Source organism: Rhinatrema bivittatum, chromosome 9, assembly GCF_901001135.1.
Source record: "Rhinatrema bivittatum chromosome 9, aRhiBiv1.1, whole genome shotgun sequence".
Classification (NCBI taxonomy): Eukaryota; Metazoa; Chordata; class Amphibia; order Gymnophiona; family Rhinatrematidae; genus Rhinatrema; species Rhinatrema bivittatum.
The window spans coordinates 182,552,896-182,571,422 of NC_042623.1; the positions used below are offsets into that span (position 1 = coordinate 182,552,896).

An 18,527-nucleotide genomic window follows, 5' to 3' on the forward strand; every position below is an offset into this window, starting at 1 on the left:
TGGTTCCTGTGCAGTAAGGTGTGCCACAGTGGTCCTGCTTCTCACCAGTTTTATTTAACATCTACTTGTGCCCCCTTTGGGACAAATTGCAAGAGCTAGAGATCTTTTTCAAAGTCTTAAGCAGATGTCATCCAGTTGTTTCCTGTTTGCACCACTGTAGACTCCACTTTTACCCACATTGCAAATACGTTGCAAGTGGTGAATTTTTGGATGAGAGAAAATAACTTGTTATTGAATTTTTCAAAACCGAGATCCCATGGATTTCTTGCTCTGTGACATCTACACCCATCTCGCAATTTATAGATGATGGAACCATAATCCCTTTTTCTGATTCTGTTAGAAATCTGGGGTTTCAGTTTGATTATGCCTTTTCTTTTTATCCTCTGGTAAAGAAAGTAGTTAAAGTGGGGCTTTTTTAAGCTAAGAAAGCTCTGGGGAAACTGATAGTACGTTTTGGGTAAATGTGACTTCGGACCTGTCATACAATCCTTTGTATTAATCACATTAGATTACCGTACTCCTCTATATTATATGGGTTCACTAGGGTGTCAATTAAAAGCTCTGCAGCTGTTATTGAATGCAGCAGCCGGATTGGTTTCGGGCTGCCCTTTAAGGGAACATATTTCACAGGCTCTACGCTGGCCGCCGGTAGAACAAAGAATAAAGTTTAAGATCAAGACATTCGTGCATCGTTTACTGTATGATGAGGGTCCTTTTTATTTAAAGACCATGAGTACCTGGTGCTGACCATCTCATCATTTGCATTTGGAAAATTGTCATTTGTTAATTCCTAGTGTAAGATCTGTGAAGCTGAAAAGAACTCGGTGCTCGGACCTTTACTGTTGTGGAATCAGCTTCCTTTGACTTTATGACGGATCCAGAGTTATAAACTGTTTCAGAAGAAGCTAAAGGCTCATCTGTTTTGTGAAACTTTTTCAGTTTCATGCGCAAAGGCTCCCAATCTTTCAAGGAACATGAGACTGTTTGGAGCTGATAAGGTGTCCAAGTAGCATCGCACATTTCCCCATACCATAACACAATCATTCATAATGTGTAAAACCTCAGTCTAAAGTGAACACACAGCTTTGGAAATTGCTCTCCCTATTTAAACATTGCCAACAGTGACCTCCACTTCCCACACCAAGCGCAATGGGGAAAAGGAAGGAAGTTAAAAAAAAACCAAACAAAAAACGTTCCATGTTGGCAACTTGGTACAATCTGGCAGAAAATCAGCACCGGTACCTGCAATTTGATTTTCAACCGGAAACTGTCTCTGGAGTTTCCTTTTTGAAAATAGGCCAACAGGGGAAAGCAGGTGCAAAGTACATGTGTGAAAATATGCAGGAGGCATTCAAAATTACATCTCTGCATGTCTCTTCCCTCCCTCCCTCCACCCCAATCCTGTGCCTTTTCCCCACTGCAGGTAAAAAGGTGTCTGCATGCTTTCACAGCGCAGCTCCTTCTACCCTCAGAGGCAGGGAAGAGGCATTTTTTATCCTCCCTGAAAATGGACTCCCTTTTATTTATACTTTAATATCTTCTTCTATGGTTCTTGCAAACACATACATAAAATGATATTCACAAAATAATTTAAATTTTAGAAAAAGCAAAACAGCCTGCTTTTCACAGGGAAGAAGAAGGCTTGCAAGATCTCAGTGTCCGTGTGTCTCCCTGGATAACTTTTTCGTTTGTCCTCTCTCCTCCTTGATCCCTGGTACTCATCATTCCCTTTGTCCCTCCATCCTTCCCTCTTTCTCTATCTCTGATAAGCTGCCATCCCCTCTCATTCCCTTTAACCAGGTCAATTATGAATTCCTGTCTTCCTCTTTATTCTCCATTCATTCCTATCTTGTTTCTTCTTCCCTCTGTCTTTCTCCTCATACTTTTCTGGTGCCGCTCTCCTCGCCTCTCTCTGGTAGGCAGGTGGCAGTCGCGGGAAATGCTTCTTACCGCTGTGACAGCCCAGCTTTCCTCAGTGTGTGGCAGAGGTAATCGGCCCCTCTCATCCCCACATCCTGACAAAGTGCAGCAGTGCAGTTTGATTCTCAAGGGCTGCAATTGGTCCCTGTCTTCCCCTCCTCCGCTGAGCATAAGGCAGTGTAGTTTGAAGTTTCTAATAAGTGTCAGTGGCCCGTCTCTGTCCCTTCTCTTCTTGGTCTGCAGCAACACAGGGTGACGTTTTTGGGGGGCCTTAATAGGCCCACTCTCCCGCTTCTAACCTGTGGCAGCAGCTCAACTAATCACTGCTAGCAGCAGCCCGCACCTTTTCTCCCTCACTAAACTTTCTTACAACCCTTCTGGAGGACCCCCAGGGACAGTCCCATGGACTCCAGGTTGGAAACCACTTCTGTAGAGCTTGTAATTTTAATCATTTTGTGTGTGCTCTGAATGTATGTGTGTCCATTTTCTAGAACAGAAGTCTGGAAATAGAGTATAAATTCTTGCAAATAAATAAATGATCAAGTAATGTTAATCATCTACTTCTGGTGACCTCACCTCACTATATCTCTTTTTTTTATGCCTTCTTTAGATAATGACCCACTCTCAGAAAATAAAGAAGAGGATTCTCCCAGGATTCTCCCAGAGCATTGATGAACCTCTGCAGAGACCTGTCACACCCAGCTGCCATAGGGCTGTGTATCTAGTGTAAGCAAACTTTATGGCATTGCCACTGGGTATTGATGCCAGTACTGAATAGCTCTTGTTAAGATAGTGGGTATACACAGTTATTAACTGATACACGACAGATGGATCCAGAACAAGTTGGGTTATGCACCTCTACCAGCAGATGGAGACGGAGCAAAGCTGACGTCACAGTATGTATTACCCCTGCATTGACATCAGCCCGCCAGTATTCTCCGTCTCCAGCAGATGGTGGATGTGCATCTCCCTACTGGGGATTGCTTAAAAATTTTAAAGGAGAAAAGGAGGAAAATGAATTCGACCTGCACTCCTGTGGTGATACCTTATGTTCCCTCCCTCAGTTGAGAATTCCTGAGGTGATATCCTTGGCGCCTTCCCTCAGATGAGTGCCTTGGTCTGGAAGTTGGTTTTCAGCCCGCATGGACTTGGCTGTAAAAAAAAAAAAATAAAATAATAATAATAATAAAAATAAACTGCTGAAAGGCAAACGGATGCAGAAAGCCGAATGTGGCTATGAAGGTTTTTGCCCTCTTCCCCCCGCAGCTGGAGACCAACCTTGTATCAGCCGGATGGGCTGAGCGCAGGTAATTAAAAAGAAAAATAGAAGAAAGAGAGAAGAAGGGGTTAAGAAGGGATTCCTCTCCCCTCTGGTTTCCTTGTTCAGTGCACCGATCTGATGTACATTCCCGCTTCCGGTGGAGCTTAGGGGACGTAGGCAGCTTGGCGGGTTGAGCAGCCCTTTTGGCTAGGCCCTTCTCTCAGACTTGATTTCGCCACGTGGTAGACCATGGTGGTGTTTTCACGCGTTTTTTCTTTTGCATTAGTCTGCCCGCTTCAGTTATGTTGGTTCGTGCTTGTGTGCCTGGCAGTGGGTCCAGTCTGTGTGCCTAGTTGGGTGCATAGAGGCGCCTGCCTGGGCGCTTAGTTGTCCGCGCACACACATGCGTGCACTTATTTACGTGCACTGTCTGAATGTCTTGGTGGGAGCTCAGTTTTGTGCACTTATCAGAACACTGTGTTGAGTGCCTAATTTTTGGGCACCTATTTTTTGCAATGCTAATACAGCTGGGCCCACTTGTGTTAGAAGCTTGTTAGAGCATACTGACAACCTGATGGCACCTAAAGCAAAGAAGCCTAAGTGCCTTGCCCCGATCACAGCCTCACACATTGCAGGAAAAGACAATGTTAGAGCTGACCTGCTCAGCAGTCAAGAGTCTGAATCCAGGAGAATGGGAATTGTCAAACGAGGCATTCCAGCTCGTAATGGATCACTGGGGCCTTCCATTTCTGGAACTTCTGGCGACTTCTCACCATGCCAAGGTTCCCCACTTCTTCAGTCACAGGAGAGATCAAAAGTCCTTGGGAATCAGTGCCCTTGTGCAGGAGTGGCTGTAGGGAAGCTGCTGTATGCCTTTCCCCCGTGGCCCATGTTAGGCAAAATGGTTTGAAAGATTGAGAGTCACACGGAAATGGTGCTTCTGGTGGCACCAGATTGGCCCAGGAGACCGTGGTATACAGTTTTGCAAAGGCTCCTGGTGGACTCTTCCCTCCGGTTTCCAGCTTACAGGGATCTGCTACGGCAGGGGCCTGTTCTTCACAAAAATCCGACTCCATTTTTCTTATGGTGTGGCCCTTGAGAGAGCTCGGTTGCTGAAGTGTGGATATTCTACTGCGGATATTGCCACCTTGCTACAAGCAAGAAAGCTCTCCACTTCTTTAGACTATGTGTGGGTTTGGCAAGTGTTTGAGGCTTGGTGTGAAGATCAAGGGGTTCTTCCTCATTTGGTTAAGAATCCCGCTCATTTTGGAATTGTTTGCAGGATGGATTAAGTAAAGGGTTGGCCCTTAACTCATTAAAGGTACAGGTGGCAGCTCTTGCCTGTTCCAAAGTGAGGTGAATGGTGGACTGTTGTTGGCTCATCCAGATGTGCCCGTTTCTTAAAAGGAGTGAAGCATGTTCGTCTTCCCTTGCGGTTACTGGGGCCTTTGTGGAGTCTTAATCTAGATTTGGGATTTTTTGGCAGGTACCACTTTTCGACCAATGCATAGTCTCTCCTTGAGGTTACTGACATTGAAAGTGATGTTTCTTGTGGTAATTTGTTCTGCGCATAGCGTATCCAATCTGCAGGCTTTGTCTTGCTCGGAGCCCTTCTATGGGTGACTCCGGGGGTGATACAGCTGCATACTGTTTCATCTTTTGTGCCAAAAGTGGTCTCATATTTTTGTTTGAGTCAGTCAATATCCCTGCCGTCTCTGCACAGGGTAAGAGAGGCGGAAGAATATCGCATGTTATGGCCCTTGGGTATCAAGAAGCATATCTTGAGGTTGACCTGGATAGCCCGCTGGATTAAGGAGGTGGTCACGGCCACATATGTGGATGCTGAGCAGCCGTTGCCTGGTCAGGTTAGGGCTCATTCCACTATGGCACAGGCAGTGTCATGGCTGGAAATTAGATTTTTGTCTCCCATCAACATTTGCCAAGTTGTGATGTAGTCCTCCTTTACACACCTTTTCCAGGCATTACCGCAAGGATGTGCAGGCCCGGGAGGACATAACCTTTGCGCATGCGGTGTTGATCATACTGTGGGCAGCCTCCCGCCCTGCTCGGGAGTAGCTTTGGTACATCCATTTGGTTCTGGATCCACCTGTCCATATGCTAAGAAAGGAGAAGTTACTACTTACCTGGTAATTTCCTTTTCTTTAATAAGGACAGGTGGATCCACCTTTGTGCTATTGTTCTCCTGCATGGCTGCGTGTTCCAGGGGTTACCGGTAAGTGTTACTCCAGTTCCTAGACTAGTGTGGTTACACTCTTTGTCTGAGCTCAGTGTTTTCCTGTTGGCTGAGTGCTGGATTGGTTATCTGTTAATAATCAAGTTTTGTTAGTTTGTCCACAGTTGGCTTTTGTAGAGAATACTGGTGGGTTGATGTCACTGCAAGGGTATATATATACTGTGATATCAGCTTTGCTCTGTCTCCATCTGCTGGCAGAGGTGCATAACCCACTGGTTCTGGATTTACCTGGCCTTATTAAAGAAAAGTAAATTATTAGGTAAATAGTAATTTATCCTTTATATTTCATCTTTTGTGACTGATCAGCCTCATCAAAGTAGATTACATTCATGTACTGTAAGTATTTCCCTGTCCCCAGAGGGCTCCCAATGTAAATTTATACCAGAGACAGTGGGTGAAGAGTCTTACTCAAGGTCACAAGGAACATCAGCAAGATTTGAATCCTGGCTTTTTTGGTTCACAGCCTGCTGTTCAAGCCACTAGGCTACTTGTCCATACCAGTGATAATGAGAGTTTTGTGCAGTCCTGACTTCCTCACTTCAGGCCTTTTACACTCTGCTAAATCAAGATAAGAAAGATAAAAATGGAGTTAGAAACTAGGAATGAGCCAGAACTTTTTGTTGGATTAGAGTTGGGTTGGCCAACTGGCACACAAGCATTGTATGTGTAGTACACTTTGTGTGAGGAGAAATGCTAACATGCTTAGAACACCAAGCTATGCTTCATTCACTGGGACATGAATTCAAGTTGCTTTACATTCCTGTGTCTCTGGGAATCAGCTAAAAGGAAGGCACTTATTTTAATTTGACTTTACCAATCGATGCATTTCAAAAAGTAAAGTAAGATCACACGTGCAGATCAATTGACAGGTATATTCAAAGGATAATTTTCAAAGATCCTGTAGCATTTTATGCACAGAAATGGCCTTGTACAACTCGTATGTGAGTAAACCTTGTTTGCACAGGTTTTTACAGACTGAGTACCCAGGGATGGGTTTAGGGAGAGGGCTTGGTCTAGCACATATACTTTTGGATTTTCAAAAGTGTGCATGTAAATTTTCATGGAACATCTCTCCAAATATTTTGGCAGGTGTTGCTTGTACTGGTAGATTTGGTGGGAGAATTTTCAAAGTAGCTTTATGTGCATAAGTCTACATTGAAAGTGCTATAACTTAAAAATTTATTTTCTGGCTAATTTATGTGCCGTGTAACAAAATTGCCCCCTCAAGAACCATCTTAACAGACAATTTTCACCATGTTTAATCTAATAAACCATTGCTTGAGGAAAGTCCTTAGTAGTCGCAAAAGCATGTGTCTTTAATCATTTGTTAGATGTAAAGAGTTATCTTCGGTATCAAGTGCCTTTATTGGTTTTCTTTTAACTAATTGTTTGGGCAGATTAATGTAATACTCATAATGCTTAATCTGCTGAGAAAAGCTCTTGTTATCATTCCTGAGTATCTCTTCCTTGCCAAAAAGCATTGTAGGGTACTGTTATCTACCCATCCTTCCAGTGTAATAACTACCGGAGCCCCCAGAGAGTGCAGGATGTCTGTTGTGTAAAAGAGAGCCTTATAGAGGGTAATTTTCAAGTCATTTCTCTTAGAAAATCAACATGAGCTTCCTGTGCTAAAAGTCCCCACATATTTAACATGTGTAATTCTGAAAATGTGTACACATGTCTCTGACCCAAACATGTCCCCGGTAATACCTCCTCACTGTCCAGCTACAAGTCTGCGCATTGTGGAAGCCCACATATGCTTTCAGCCAGGTAGCAGTGGCCAGTCTATCTGTGTTCATCCATTTTAATGCCCACTCCGTGCCATACAAATAGTGGAAACACATGGACAGAATGTGTTTCTTTTTCTCGTTTGGAAAGGTGAGGTTCTGTTTTGGTGGGCAGTAATGAAAAGACCTGGTAACTCTGACACACACTCCTCGTCAGGATGGAGTTACATAAGCATCCGCCCTCTTCTGGTAGAGATATAAGAAAATGGTGCCAACCTGGAGCACTCATATAGTGCTGCTCTGTCCTGGCTCATGAAGCTGTTATCACTAATGCAACTGGCAATGCCCAGGATTTTAACACAGTCCATTAAACCCCACCCCTTAAAATGCTTTTTAGGAAAAGATAGCCAAGTCAAAAGTTCCCCCAAGCATCAGGAGACAGTTCCTCTACTGTACTGAAATGGATTCTAAAGTGGGAGCAAGTTGCCAGTTTGAAGGTACAGAATTCTATCAGCCATAACTTGTGGGCTGTGATATCTTTTTTTGCATCAACGCAAGAATAATCTAAAGACATTGTGGTATGCAAACTTCTGAGATCATACAGGTGTAACACACAGAAAATGGAGGGGGCCTGTGTAGTCTTGAAATGTGTACTACAACATCTTCAGAAGCTTATGTTTGTCCAAGAACAGCTATCAGAGCCCACAGAGAATTCAGCATGAAAACTAATATAACCAGAGGTGGGGAACACCTGTATTGGAGTATCACAGTCCACTCAGATAATATCCACAATGAAATTATATGAGATAAATGTGTATGACGTATGTGAGAAGATACTCACCTTTGCGGTTAAGAGGTGGTTTTAGTATTAACTGAGACAGAATCAGAGTTATGAAGGATTTAGTGGCCACAAAGGAGGAGGAAGAGTTACTCATTTTGCTCATGCATCTCTCTGATAGGTATTAAAAACTGATGCACGTCAACTGGGCTTTTCCATTACTCAGCACTGGTGACTTTCTGTTTTTCTTTTAGGCCAGAAAATGTCTGCCCTTCTCATGCAGCAAGCTCTGTTCGAGATGGCAAGGTTCAGTGCCATCAGGGATCTCGACCACCCACACGCAGTGGGAGCAGGACCAGCACATCCCAGTACTCTTTCTCCTCTGCATGTAAGCCTATTCTGTGGAACCCTACAAGATGAGGAAATAATGCACATGAAGGAACACACCAAGACAGCTCCTTTTCCTACTGTCAGCTGATCAGCATATGTGGAAGGGGGAGGAATGGGGGGTGGTGTAGTATGAGCTGCATGTGTGTCCATGTTCCTGACTGGCCTAACTGCCACTAATCTCCTGTGATTCTGCAGCAAGGGCCAATTTCTTAGCATTCAGACAGGTGACTCCAGAACCACTGGGTTGTGCACCTCTACCAGCAGATGGAGACAGAGCAAAGCTGACATCACAGTATATATACTCCTGCAGTGATATCAGCCCATCAATATTCTCCATCTCCAGCAGATGGTGGCGTGCATCTCCCTACTGAGGATTGATTTAAGTTTTAGGAGAAAGAAGGAGGAAATTTTATTCGCCCCACTGTCCTGTGGAGAAACCTTATGGTCCCTCACTCAGTCGAGAATTCCTTAGGTAATATCCTTGGATCCCTCCCTCAGATAAAAACCAAACCAAGGAGTCACGTGATGTGGTGAACGGGATCGGACGTCTCTGACCCCGCTCCGGTCGACCAGGCTCCTCTTCCCCTCCATTAGCCGCTCAATTTCGCCTTCACGCCGCTTCTACGATTGGATACTCGTAGCATATGTCGATTACCTCCTTCATGTCAAAATCGCCATCACCCATGCCTCCTAAACTGGCAAAACGCGAAAAAGACAAAAGCAGAGGGCTGGATCCCAAGATGGCGCCTGCGGCGGCGGAAAAAGGGATGGAAGGACTCTCGCCGACTACCGCAGCGCCGACACTGACCGTAACAGAAATAAAGGATGCGGTCTTAGCGGCTTTGGACTGCAAATTCACGGGAATATCGGATCAAATTGGGGCTCTCCGTGAGGTCCTAACTGACTTTGCTCCGCGGCTCAGCCACGTGGAGGAAAGGACGTCCGCGCTGGAGGATGATTATACTGCTTTACAGGGGAAAGTGAGTACACTCGAGCAGCTACTTCAAGAACAGATTACTAAGACTGATGACCTAGAAAATAGGGCTCGAAGGTCTAATATCCGATGCTTGGGGTTCCCTGAAACTGTAGATGAACATTTACTTCGGCCTTCTCTTCTAAAATGGCTGCCGGAGGCTTTAGGCCTGCCGGAGTTGGAAGGGGTGCTTGATATTGAGCGGGCGCATCGCATGGGAGCAAGGGGCCCGGACCAGTCGCGACCCAGGGTTGTCATAATGAAGATTCTCAATTTTCATCACAAGCAACTGATTATGCAAGCTGCGAGGAAAAGTGATTCGTTGCAGTTCCAGGGCGCGAACATCCGTCTAGCGCCGGATTATTCAGCTAAAGTGGCAGCACTACGAAGGGCGTTTGCACCGGTGTGTGGCAAGTTAATTGAGAAAAACCTGCGTTTCACAATGCAATTCCCAGCAAAGCTGCGAATCAATCATGAAGGGAAATGGTGTACATGTGCGACCGTCGAGGAAGCTACAAAATTTCTTGATTCCTTGAATACCAGTTCTTGAATAACAGTTTCATACAGCGGTGGTATACCTTCTGGAGGAGGAGGGGGAGTCCTGGGAGACCGAGCACTCATGTTTGACTCCACTACCCTGACCTATGTGTCTGGGAGGGTATTCTGTTATAAGGGATAGGGGGGGGGGGGGGGGGGGGGGGAGGGCACTGGTATCACTTGCTTTGTATATGTTTTTGTATCATCCATATTCTTTTTCTCTCTGGTGTGTTGGTGTATGGGCCTTTTCGAATTGGCGAGCCCACACACCGGTTTGGGAGGGTGAGTTAGGCTGGGAGCTTACCCTTCAGCACTTTGGCAAGATGCCTTGGTATATGGGTCTTACTGGCAGTAATGGGTAGTAAGTGCAGGATCATTTCCTGGAATGTCGACGGTCTGGGCACCCCTATTAAGAGAAAACAAATCTTCCAGCACCTGAAAAGATTAAAGGTGAGGATCGCCTGTCTTCAGGAAACCCACTTAAATATAGCGGAGAGTAGGAAACTCTGAAGGGAGTGGGCCGCGGCCTGTTATTTTTCCGAAGCAAAAGGAAAGAAGGGTGGTGTGGCTTTATTAGTTAACAGAAATGTGCCCTTTCCCTGTACGTACCTGGATCAGTCCAGACCATGGGTTATGTCCCCAATCCAGCAGATGGAGTCAGCACAAGCTTCGAGGGGGCGTCACCATATATACTACTACCCCCTCTGCAGGAGTTCAGTATCTTCTGACTCCAGCAGATGCGAGTAGGGGACTCAGGGTTTCTCTCCCTGTGGTTGTAAATTAATCTTTTCCCTTTTTGCTTCCTCCTTTTCTGGGCTTCTGCCTAGTTTGTCTGGTGGATCAAGTTTTTCTCTTTAAAAAAAAACAAAAAAACTCTTATTCAAAGGCAGGCTGTGGGGAGGCGTGGCTTACCCCCTGTGTTTGTTTCCCCGCCCGGTGCTGAATCCTAGTAGTTAGGACGGGGTAAGTGATATTATATATTTTGTTTTGTTAGTTTTTCTTTGCAGCTCTCCCCAACCCCGGGGCCTCGCGGCTGCCGGTGGTGACGGTCTTTCAGCGCTGGTGTCTCGGGCAGCCTCGTGGGCTGCTGGGACACACAGAAAAGTTTTTCTTCTGCCGGGTTGTGAGGCCAGGAAGGCCCCCCCGCGCCGATTTCTTCAGCGGGCAGTGCAGGCTTTCTGGCCCCCCCGCAGCGGCGGTTTTTCGCGCGGCCACCCTCCCGAGCCTCAATTTATTTTTTTCTTTCAGCCGGCGTTGCTCTCGCGGGGTGCTCCCGATGCCGCGGCCGTCGCGTTGCTCGGCCTGCGGCGAACCGGGATCCAGGATCTCCCGCGAGGGCATCTGCGCTCGGTGCCTTCCCGGGGGGGAAGGCACCTCGCGGTCCATCGCCGATTTGGTGTTGCTCTCTGCGATGCCCGGGAGGCGCGGGCCGGCCCCTCCCCCATTCCTGGCGGGAACGGCGGCCATTTTGCAGGCACAGCGCCCTGAGGAGGATCCAGAAGCGCTGGAGGAGGGGGATTCCGATGCGGTTTCTCCGCCGTTTTTGCCGCCGATCTTATTGCCGGAGCAAGGCCCGCAGGGGCAGGGTCCAACGGGGGTTCCCCCCCCTGGAGCCCCCTCGGGCAGGCCGGGGTTTTCCCCGGAGTTTGTTTTACTGATTGCACACAGCCTACCTCCAGGGGTTGGAGACTCCTGCGGGGCCTCCCCCTCCCAAGATCCCACGGACGTCCCCCCCGGCACAGGCCCCCCCCGCCCCGGCGGGCGCGGGGGCCCCTCATGTTCACCCTCCAGCTCGGGCCCGCTTTTCGGCTGCGGCTGTGGGAGCGGTGTCAGGACCAGCGGATCCGGGGTCTGATCCTCCGGATGGCGGACAAGGAGACTCCATGCCTGAGGGTGACGACCCGCGCACGCTGTGCCTCTTCCAGAGGGACGAGTTGGATGACCTCATTCCACTTATAATTCAGGAATTGGATCTGGACCCACCGCCGGACCCGCCTGTTCCAGTGGCGCCGGCAGTCGTCATTTCTTCAAAGAAGGGGGACCCGGTCCTGGCGGCCCAGGGCTCGGGCTTTTCCCATTCACGAATCGTTCCTGCAGCTCCTCACTGGGGAATGGGATACCCCGGAGGCTTCTCTGAAGGGCAGCCGGGCCATGGAAAAGCTCTACCCCCTGCCGGAGGATTTCCTGGACCTCATTAAGGCTCCAAAGGTGGACTCCGCGGTGTCGGCGGTCACGAAGAGGACGACGATACCGGTGACAGGAGGTGCGGCCTTGCGGGATACGCAAGATCGCAAATTGGAGGTTTTCCTGAAGAGGGTCTTCGAGGTCTCCGCTCTGGGTATGCGGGCAGCAATATGCAGTTCCCTGGCCCAGAGGGCGAGTCTTCTCTGGGTACAACAGCTGCTCACGTCGCAGGAACTGCCCGCGGAGGAGGCCGCCCAGGCAGACAGGCTAGAAGCGGCGGTGGCGTATGGGGCGGATGCCTCGTACGACCTGTTTCGGATCCTAGCAAGATCCATGGTGTCGGTAGTGGCGGCACGGCGCCTCCTGTGGCTTCGCAACTGGGCGGCGGATACGTCCTCCAAGTCGAGTCTGGGCTCCCTTCCATTCAGAGGTAAGTTCCTCTTCGGGGAGGACCTGGATCAGATCATCAAGTCTCTGGGGGAAAATGCGGTTCATCGGCTGCCGGAGGACAGATATCGGCCTTCGCGAGCATATGCCTCTTCCCGGACCAGAGCCAGGGCGCAACGGCGCTACAGGAGCTACAGGTCATCGGGCTCTATTTATTTATTTATTTCACATTTTTCTATACCGAGCTTCATGGTTGAATACCATATCAGATCGGTTTACATCGAACGAGGGATAGAAACTTGTAACAAAAAACAGAACAATAAGTTATAATCAGAAAGAGAGCAAGAAAGTTACATTGAACAAGGACTATAAACTTGGAGGCTTTACAGCTTTGGAAGTAAATAGAGTAAAAAAGGCCCGAGTAGGGCCATAACTTAAAATCAAAAGTCATAAGATAGTTTAATTGTGGAGGTATTGGATAAGAAGCATCTCACAAAGAAGGCATGGTTCCATGGCTCGTGAGTAGGATGGCCCTACTATACTAGGCCCGCCGCCTCCAGGCCACAGACCTGGTCACGTTCCTTTCGTGGACGGAGGCCCACCCGCACCACCCCCGGAGCAGGTAACCCCTCTCCTAAGCCTTCGCAATGATGTCAGGCTCGCCCACTCCGCCAGTCCCAGAATTGGGGGACGGCTGGCGTTTTTCTACCAGGAGTGGGCGCAGATCACCTCGGACCAGTGGGTCCTGGACACCATAGAGCACGGCTACGCATTGGAATTTGTCCGTCCTCCACAGGCAAGGTTCATTTTCTCCCCCTGCGGGTCGGTGCTCAAGAGACGGGCGGTGCAGGCGACGTTGGACAGACTTCGGGATATAGGGGCTATCGCCCCCATGCCCTCCGGAGAGGTGGGCTCGGGCCACTATTCCATCTACTTCGTCGTGCCAAAGAAGGACGGGTCCTTCCGGCCCATCCTGGATCTCAAGGAAATCAACAAATGCCTCCGAGTGGTCCGATTTCGCATGGAAACACTGCGGTCCGTGATTGCGGCGGTACATCGGGGGGAGTTCCTCGCCTCTCTGGACCTCACGGAGGCCTACCTGCACATTCCCATCCGCCGGGACCATCACCGTCTCCTCCGGTTCAAGATCCTGGACCAGCACTTTCAGTTCATAGCGCTCCCGTTCGGATTGGCGACGACACCGCGTACCTTTACCAAGATCATGGTCGTTGTGGCGGCAGCCCTTCGAAAGGAGGGCATGCTGGTCCATCCCTACTTGGACGATTGGCTCATTCGGGTGAAGTCCTTCAGCCAGGGACAAGCAGCGGTGCGCAGGGTGGTCCAGTTTCTACAGTCCCTGGGCTGGGTGGTGAACTTCTCCAAGAGCTCCCTCGTACCCTCGCAGCGCTTGGATTTTTTGGGAGCGTCCTTCGACACCCGGCTGGGCAAAGTCTTCCTGCGTCAGGACAAGGCGCAATCGTTGCGGGAGCATGTACTGCGGTTCTCTGCCTTGCAAGATCCCACCTCCTGGGACTACCTCCAACTCCTGGGGGTGATGGGTTCCACCATCGACATGGTCCCCTGGGCGTTTGCGCATCTCAGGCCCTTGCAGTGGGCGCTCCTCTCCCGTTGGAAACCGGTTTCGCAGGACTACCAGATGATTCTCCCACTTCCACAAAAGGCCAGGGACAGTCTGGGCTGGTGGCTGGAGCCGTCGAGTCTGGCCCACGGAGTGTCTCTCGACTTGCCCAATTGGGTGATAGTAACCACCGATGCCAGTCTGCTGGGCTGGGGTGCGGTCTGCGATCGAAGCGCCACGCAGGGGACGTGGTCCGCGGTGGAGGCGAAGTGGTCCATCAACCGTCTGGAAACCAGAGCGGTCAGGCTTGCTCTGCGACACTTTCTGCCGCTCCTTCGGAACCGGGAGGTCAGAATCCTATCAGACAATGCTACCACCGTGGCCTACATCAACCGCCAAGGCGGCACGCGCAGCCCGCAGGTAGCGCTAGAGGCGGCGCTGCTGATGCAATGGGCGGAGCGTCATCTCGTTCGACTAGCGGCCTCGCACATCGCCGGAGTGGACAACGTGCAGGCGGACTTCCTCAGTCGTCAGCTGCTGGACCCCGGAGAGTGGTCTCTGTCCGAGGAAGCGATGCAACTTCTAGTCCGGCGTTGGGGTGCCCCCCACTTGGATTTGATGGCCTCCGCTCTCAACGCCAAGGCTCCTCGCTTCTTCAGTCGCCGGAGAGAGCGCGGCGCGGAGGGAGTGGATGCGCTGGCCCTTCCGTGGCCGTCTCATCTTCTTCTCTACGCGTTTCCACCATGGCCCCTGGTGGGCAGAATGCTTCGCAGAATAGAAAGTCATCAGGGGACCGTAATCTTCGTCGCTCCGGAATGGCCCAGGAGGCCTTGGTTCGCGGACCTGATACAACTGGTGATCGACGGGCCAGTCAGACTGGGGCACCTCCCCCGTCTCTTACGTCAGGGCCCGGTATTTTTCGATCAGGCAGAACTCTTCTGTCTTGCGGCCTGGCTTTTGAGAGGCGCCGCCTCCGGCGCCGGGGCTACCCGGAGGCGGTAGTATCCACTCTACTGCGGGCACGTAAGACATCGACGTCGGTGGCCTATGTTCGTGTCTGGAAGGTGTTCGAGCTGTGGTGTGCTAGTCAGGACACGAGACCTACGAAGGCTTCGGTACCTCAGGTCCTGCAGTTTTTACAGGCGGGGGTGGACAAAGGACTCGCCTATAATTCTCTGCGGGTGCAGGTGGCCACCCTGGGGTCGCTGTTGCGTGATGGCGGTTCCCTGCTACAGCATCCGGACATTGCGCGTTTCCTCAAGGGGGTCAAGCATTTGCGGCCTCCAGTACGGGACCCGTGTCCCTCCTGGAGTCTCAACCTGGTGCTTCGCTCCCTGTCGGGACCACCGTTCGAGCCGCTGAGCACTGCTACGATCAAGGATCTCACCCTCAAAGCGGTATTCCTGGTGGCCATCTGTTCCGCTCGCCGCATCTCGGAGCTGCAGGCTCTGTCGTGTAGAGAGCCTTACCTGCGTTTCTCCGACTCTGGAGTGTCGCTTCGCACAGTGCCTTCCTTCCTACCAAAAGTGGTGTCTGCATTCCATGTGAACCAGACGGTGGAATTGCCGTCCTTTTCTTCCTCCGAGCCGAAGGCTCTCCGACTATTGGATGTCAGGCGCACGCTGCGTCTCTATCTGGAGGCTACCAATGAGTTCCGGATTTCGGATCATCTCTTCGTGCTTTGGTCTGGTCCCAGGAAGGGGTCTCAGGCCTCGAAAGCGACCATTGCGAGGTGGTTGAAGGCGAGCATTGCTGCTTCATACATTGGGGCGGGGCGGACTCCCCCGCCCGGCATTGTAGCTCATTCTACTCGTTCTCAGGCGGCTTCCTGGGCGGAGGCTCGTTCGGTCTCTACTCAGGAAATCTGCAGAGCAGCTACCTGGAAATCGTTACACATGTTCTCCAGGCACTATCGTCTGCACCTTGCCTCCTCAGTCACGGGACATTTTGGCGAACAGGTTCTCCGAGCAGGCCTCGCAGGACCCCATCCGATTTAGGGAAGCTTGGGTACATCCCATGGTCTGGACTGATCCAGGTACGTACAGGGAAAAGAAAATTATTACTTACCTGCTAATTTTCGTTCCTGTAGTACCATGGATCAGTCCAGACGCCCACCGCACTTGGGTCTTTCCTTCCTGCTCTACTCTTCTCTACGGGACTGTAGTGTGATAGGGCTTTCCCGGCTCCTCAGTCGCACTGTTTCTCACAGCCCCCTGCATGTTGGCGTGCTGTTTACGCAGCGTCCTACCCGTTGGTAGGACGGTTCCAGTTTTTCTATTACGGTTACACGGTTTATTGTTGCCGGTTCTTATAAACTTGATCCACTAAAGGGGTTCTATTTCTACTCGGGCTTTGATATACTCGATACTGAACTCCTGCAGAGGGGGTAGTAGTATATATGGTGACGCCCCCTCGAAGCTTGTGCTGACTCCATCTGCTGGATTGGGGACATAACCCATGGTCTGGACTGATCCATGGTACTACAGGAACGAAAATTAGCAGGTAAGTAATAATTTTCTTTTACCCTTGTAAAAGAAGTGAAAGACCCAGAGGGTCGGTTCATCATTGTTATTGGTACCTTAGCGGGTAAAATGGTAACTATTGGTACTCTGTATGCCCCGAATGTGCCCGATCCTCTTTTTGTCACCAAAGTGGTCAACTTGTTATTAACTAATGCCCAGGGTGATCTTCTTCTCTCTGGTGACTTTAACAGTGTATTTCAAGCGGAATTGGACAAATCTCACCTTCCTAAAAGTTTTAAAAAAAATGCAGATTCTGGGGTCTGTCAGTTTTCATCGCGTCTAGGCTTATTGGATGCTTGGCGGTTGCTACACCCTGTCGATAGGGAATACACACACGTCTCTAGGGCGCATGCTACCCTATCTAGGATCGATTATATTTTAATCTCCAGATCTCTGTTTGATAGGGTAGATACCGCGCATATTGAGTCTATTGTGATTGCAGATCACGCACCGGTGTGGGTAGATCTTTGGCTTTCTACCGTTAAGGGGGGACAAAAGCCGTGGCGCTTCCCTGGGTCTTTATATACAGATAAGGACTTCCAAGCTCATCTACAACAGAAGTGGGAGTGTTTTGCACAGGATAATGAACAGCATAGAAGTAATCCCGCTCTGTTCTGGGAAACGAGCAAGGCAGTTCTCCGAGGGGAAGTGATTGCTTACTCTGTTGCGCAGCGGAAAAAGTTAAATGCCAAAATTTTGCACTTGGATTCGCAATTACAAGCTGCGCAGCGATTATTAGCGCTTTCCCCCTCTCAGTCTCATAAGGACGCCTATAAGGCATGCCTTCTTGCCTTAAATTCACATCTTCACCTTCGGGCGCAAAAATCATTAAAGGCCTCAGATCAATTTTTTTTCACTATGGGAATAAATCAAGTAAACTACTGGCCCGTATGGTGGCAATAAAACGGAGGAAGACATTTATAGGGGGTCTTAAGAATCATCTGGGCCATTCTGTCACCTCTTGTAAGGATATCTGTGCTGTTTTGTGTAAGTTCTATGAAGCATTGTATACCGAAGACAGGCCAGGGGAAAAGGCTGAGGAAGAGGCGTTTTTCAAAGACCTCAAACTGCCTCAGGTACCGGAGGACAAATGGGATTTTCTCAGTCGGCCCATAACGGCTGGCGAGGTCCGTGGGGTTATTCAGACGGGGAAGATTCACAAATCTCCGGGGCCAGATGGGTTCACCTTAGAATACTATAAAATTCTCAGCACCTCCCTGGTAGACCCCTTAGCGGCTTTTTATAATCAGGCCTGTAAAACGAACAGTTTTCCTCCACAATTTAACACAGCATATATTACTGTATTACCTAAACTGGGGAAAGACGCCATGTTAGCATCATCCTACCGCCCCATATCGCTTTTAAATTGCGATTTGAAATTGTATGCTAGGATTTTGGCACTATGAATAAACTCTGTTTTGCCTTCTATAATCTCCCCTTACCAGGCGGGCTTTGTGGGGGGCCGAAATGCTGGGGGCCATGTCATCAGATTGCTTTCTGCCATAGAAACCTCACAATATTATAATATTGAATCCCTGGCTGTGGGGTTCGATTCAGAAAAAGCCTTTGACAGGGTCTCCTGGGAATACATGTTTTCCGTCCTTCGACGCTTTGGGTTCCCCAACCAGCTTATCCAAGCGATTTCAATCTTATATAAGCAGCCGCTGTCACATATTGTGGCGAATGATACTGTATCTGAAGCGTTTGGTATTGCCTGCGGAGTGCGGCAAGGATGCCCATTGTCCCCTATCTTATATATATTGTCCTTGGATCCCCTGTTAAGGAAATTGGCAGAATCTCCGTTTATTCAAGGTCTGCACTTCAAGCAAGGGTTGTTCAAAGTTGCGGCTTTTGCTGATGACATGTTAGTCTTCCTGTGCAACCCGGCTGTCTCCCTCCCCCAGGTTTTACGTCTCCAAGCCCTGTTCGGGGAATTTGCGGGGTTAAAAATTAATGTGGAGAAATCTGAGGCTCTGGATATATTGGGGACCTTAAAATCCACCTGGACTGGGGTT

The 18,527-nt window shown here is 49.4% G+C and overlaps 1 protein-coding gene across 1 annotated transcript in view; it reads left to right on the top strand.

Annotated features, from left to right (window-relative positions):
• ARMC9 (armadillo repeat containing 9) overlaps nt 1–18,527 on the top strand; it is a 295,211-nt gene that overhangs the window by 256,703 nt on the left and 19,981 nt on the right. Inside the window, 2 exon segments of the mRNA XM_029615818.1 lie at nt 2,531–2,646; nt 8,195–8,328. Of these exon segments, the coding sequence (XP_029471678.1) occupies nt 2,531–2,646; nt 8,195–8,328 (250 nt within the window).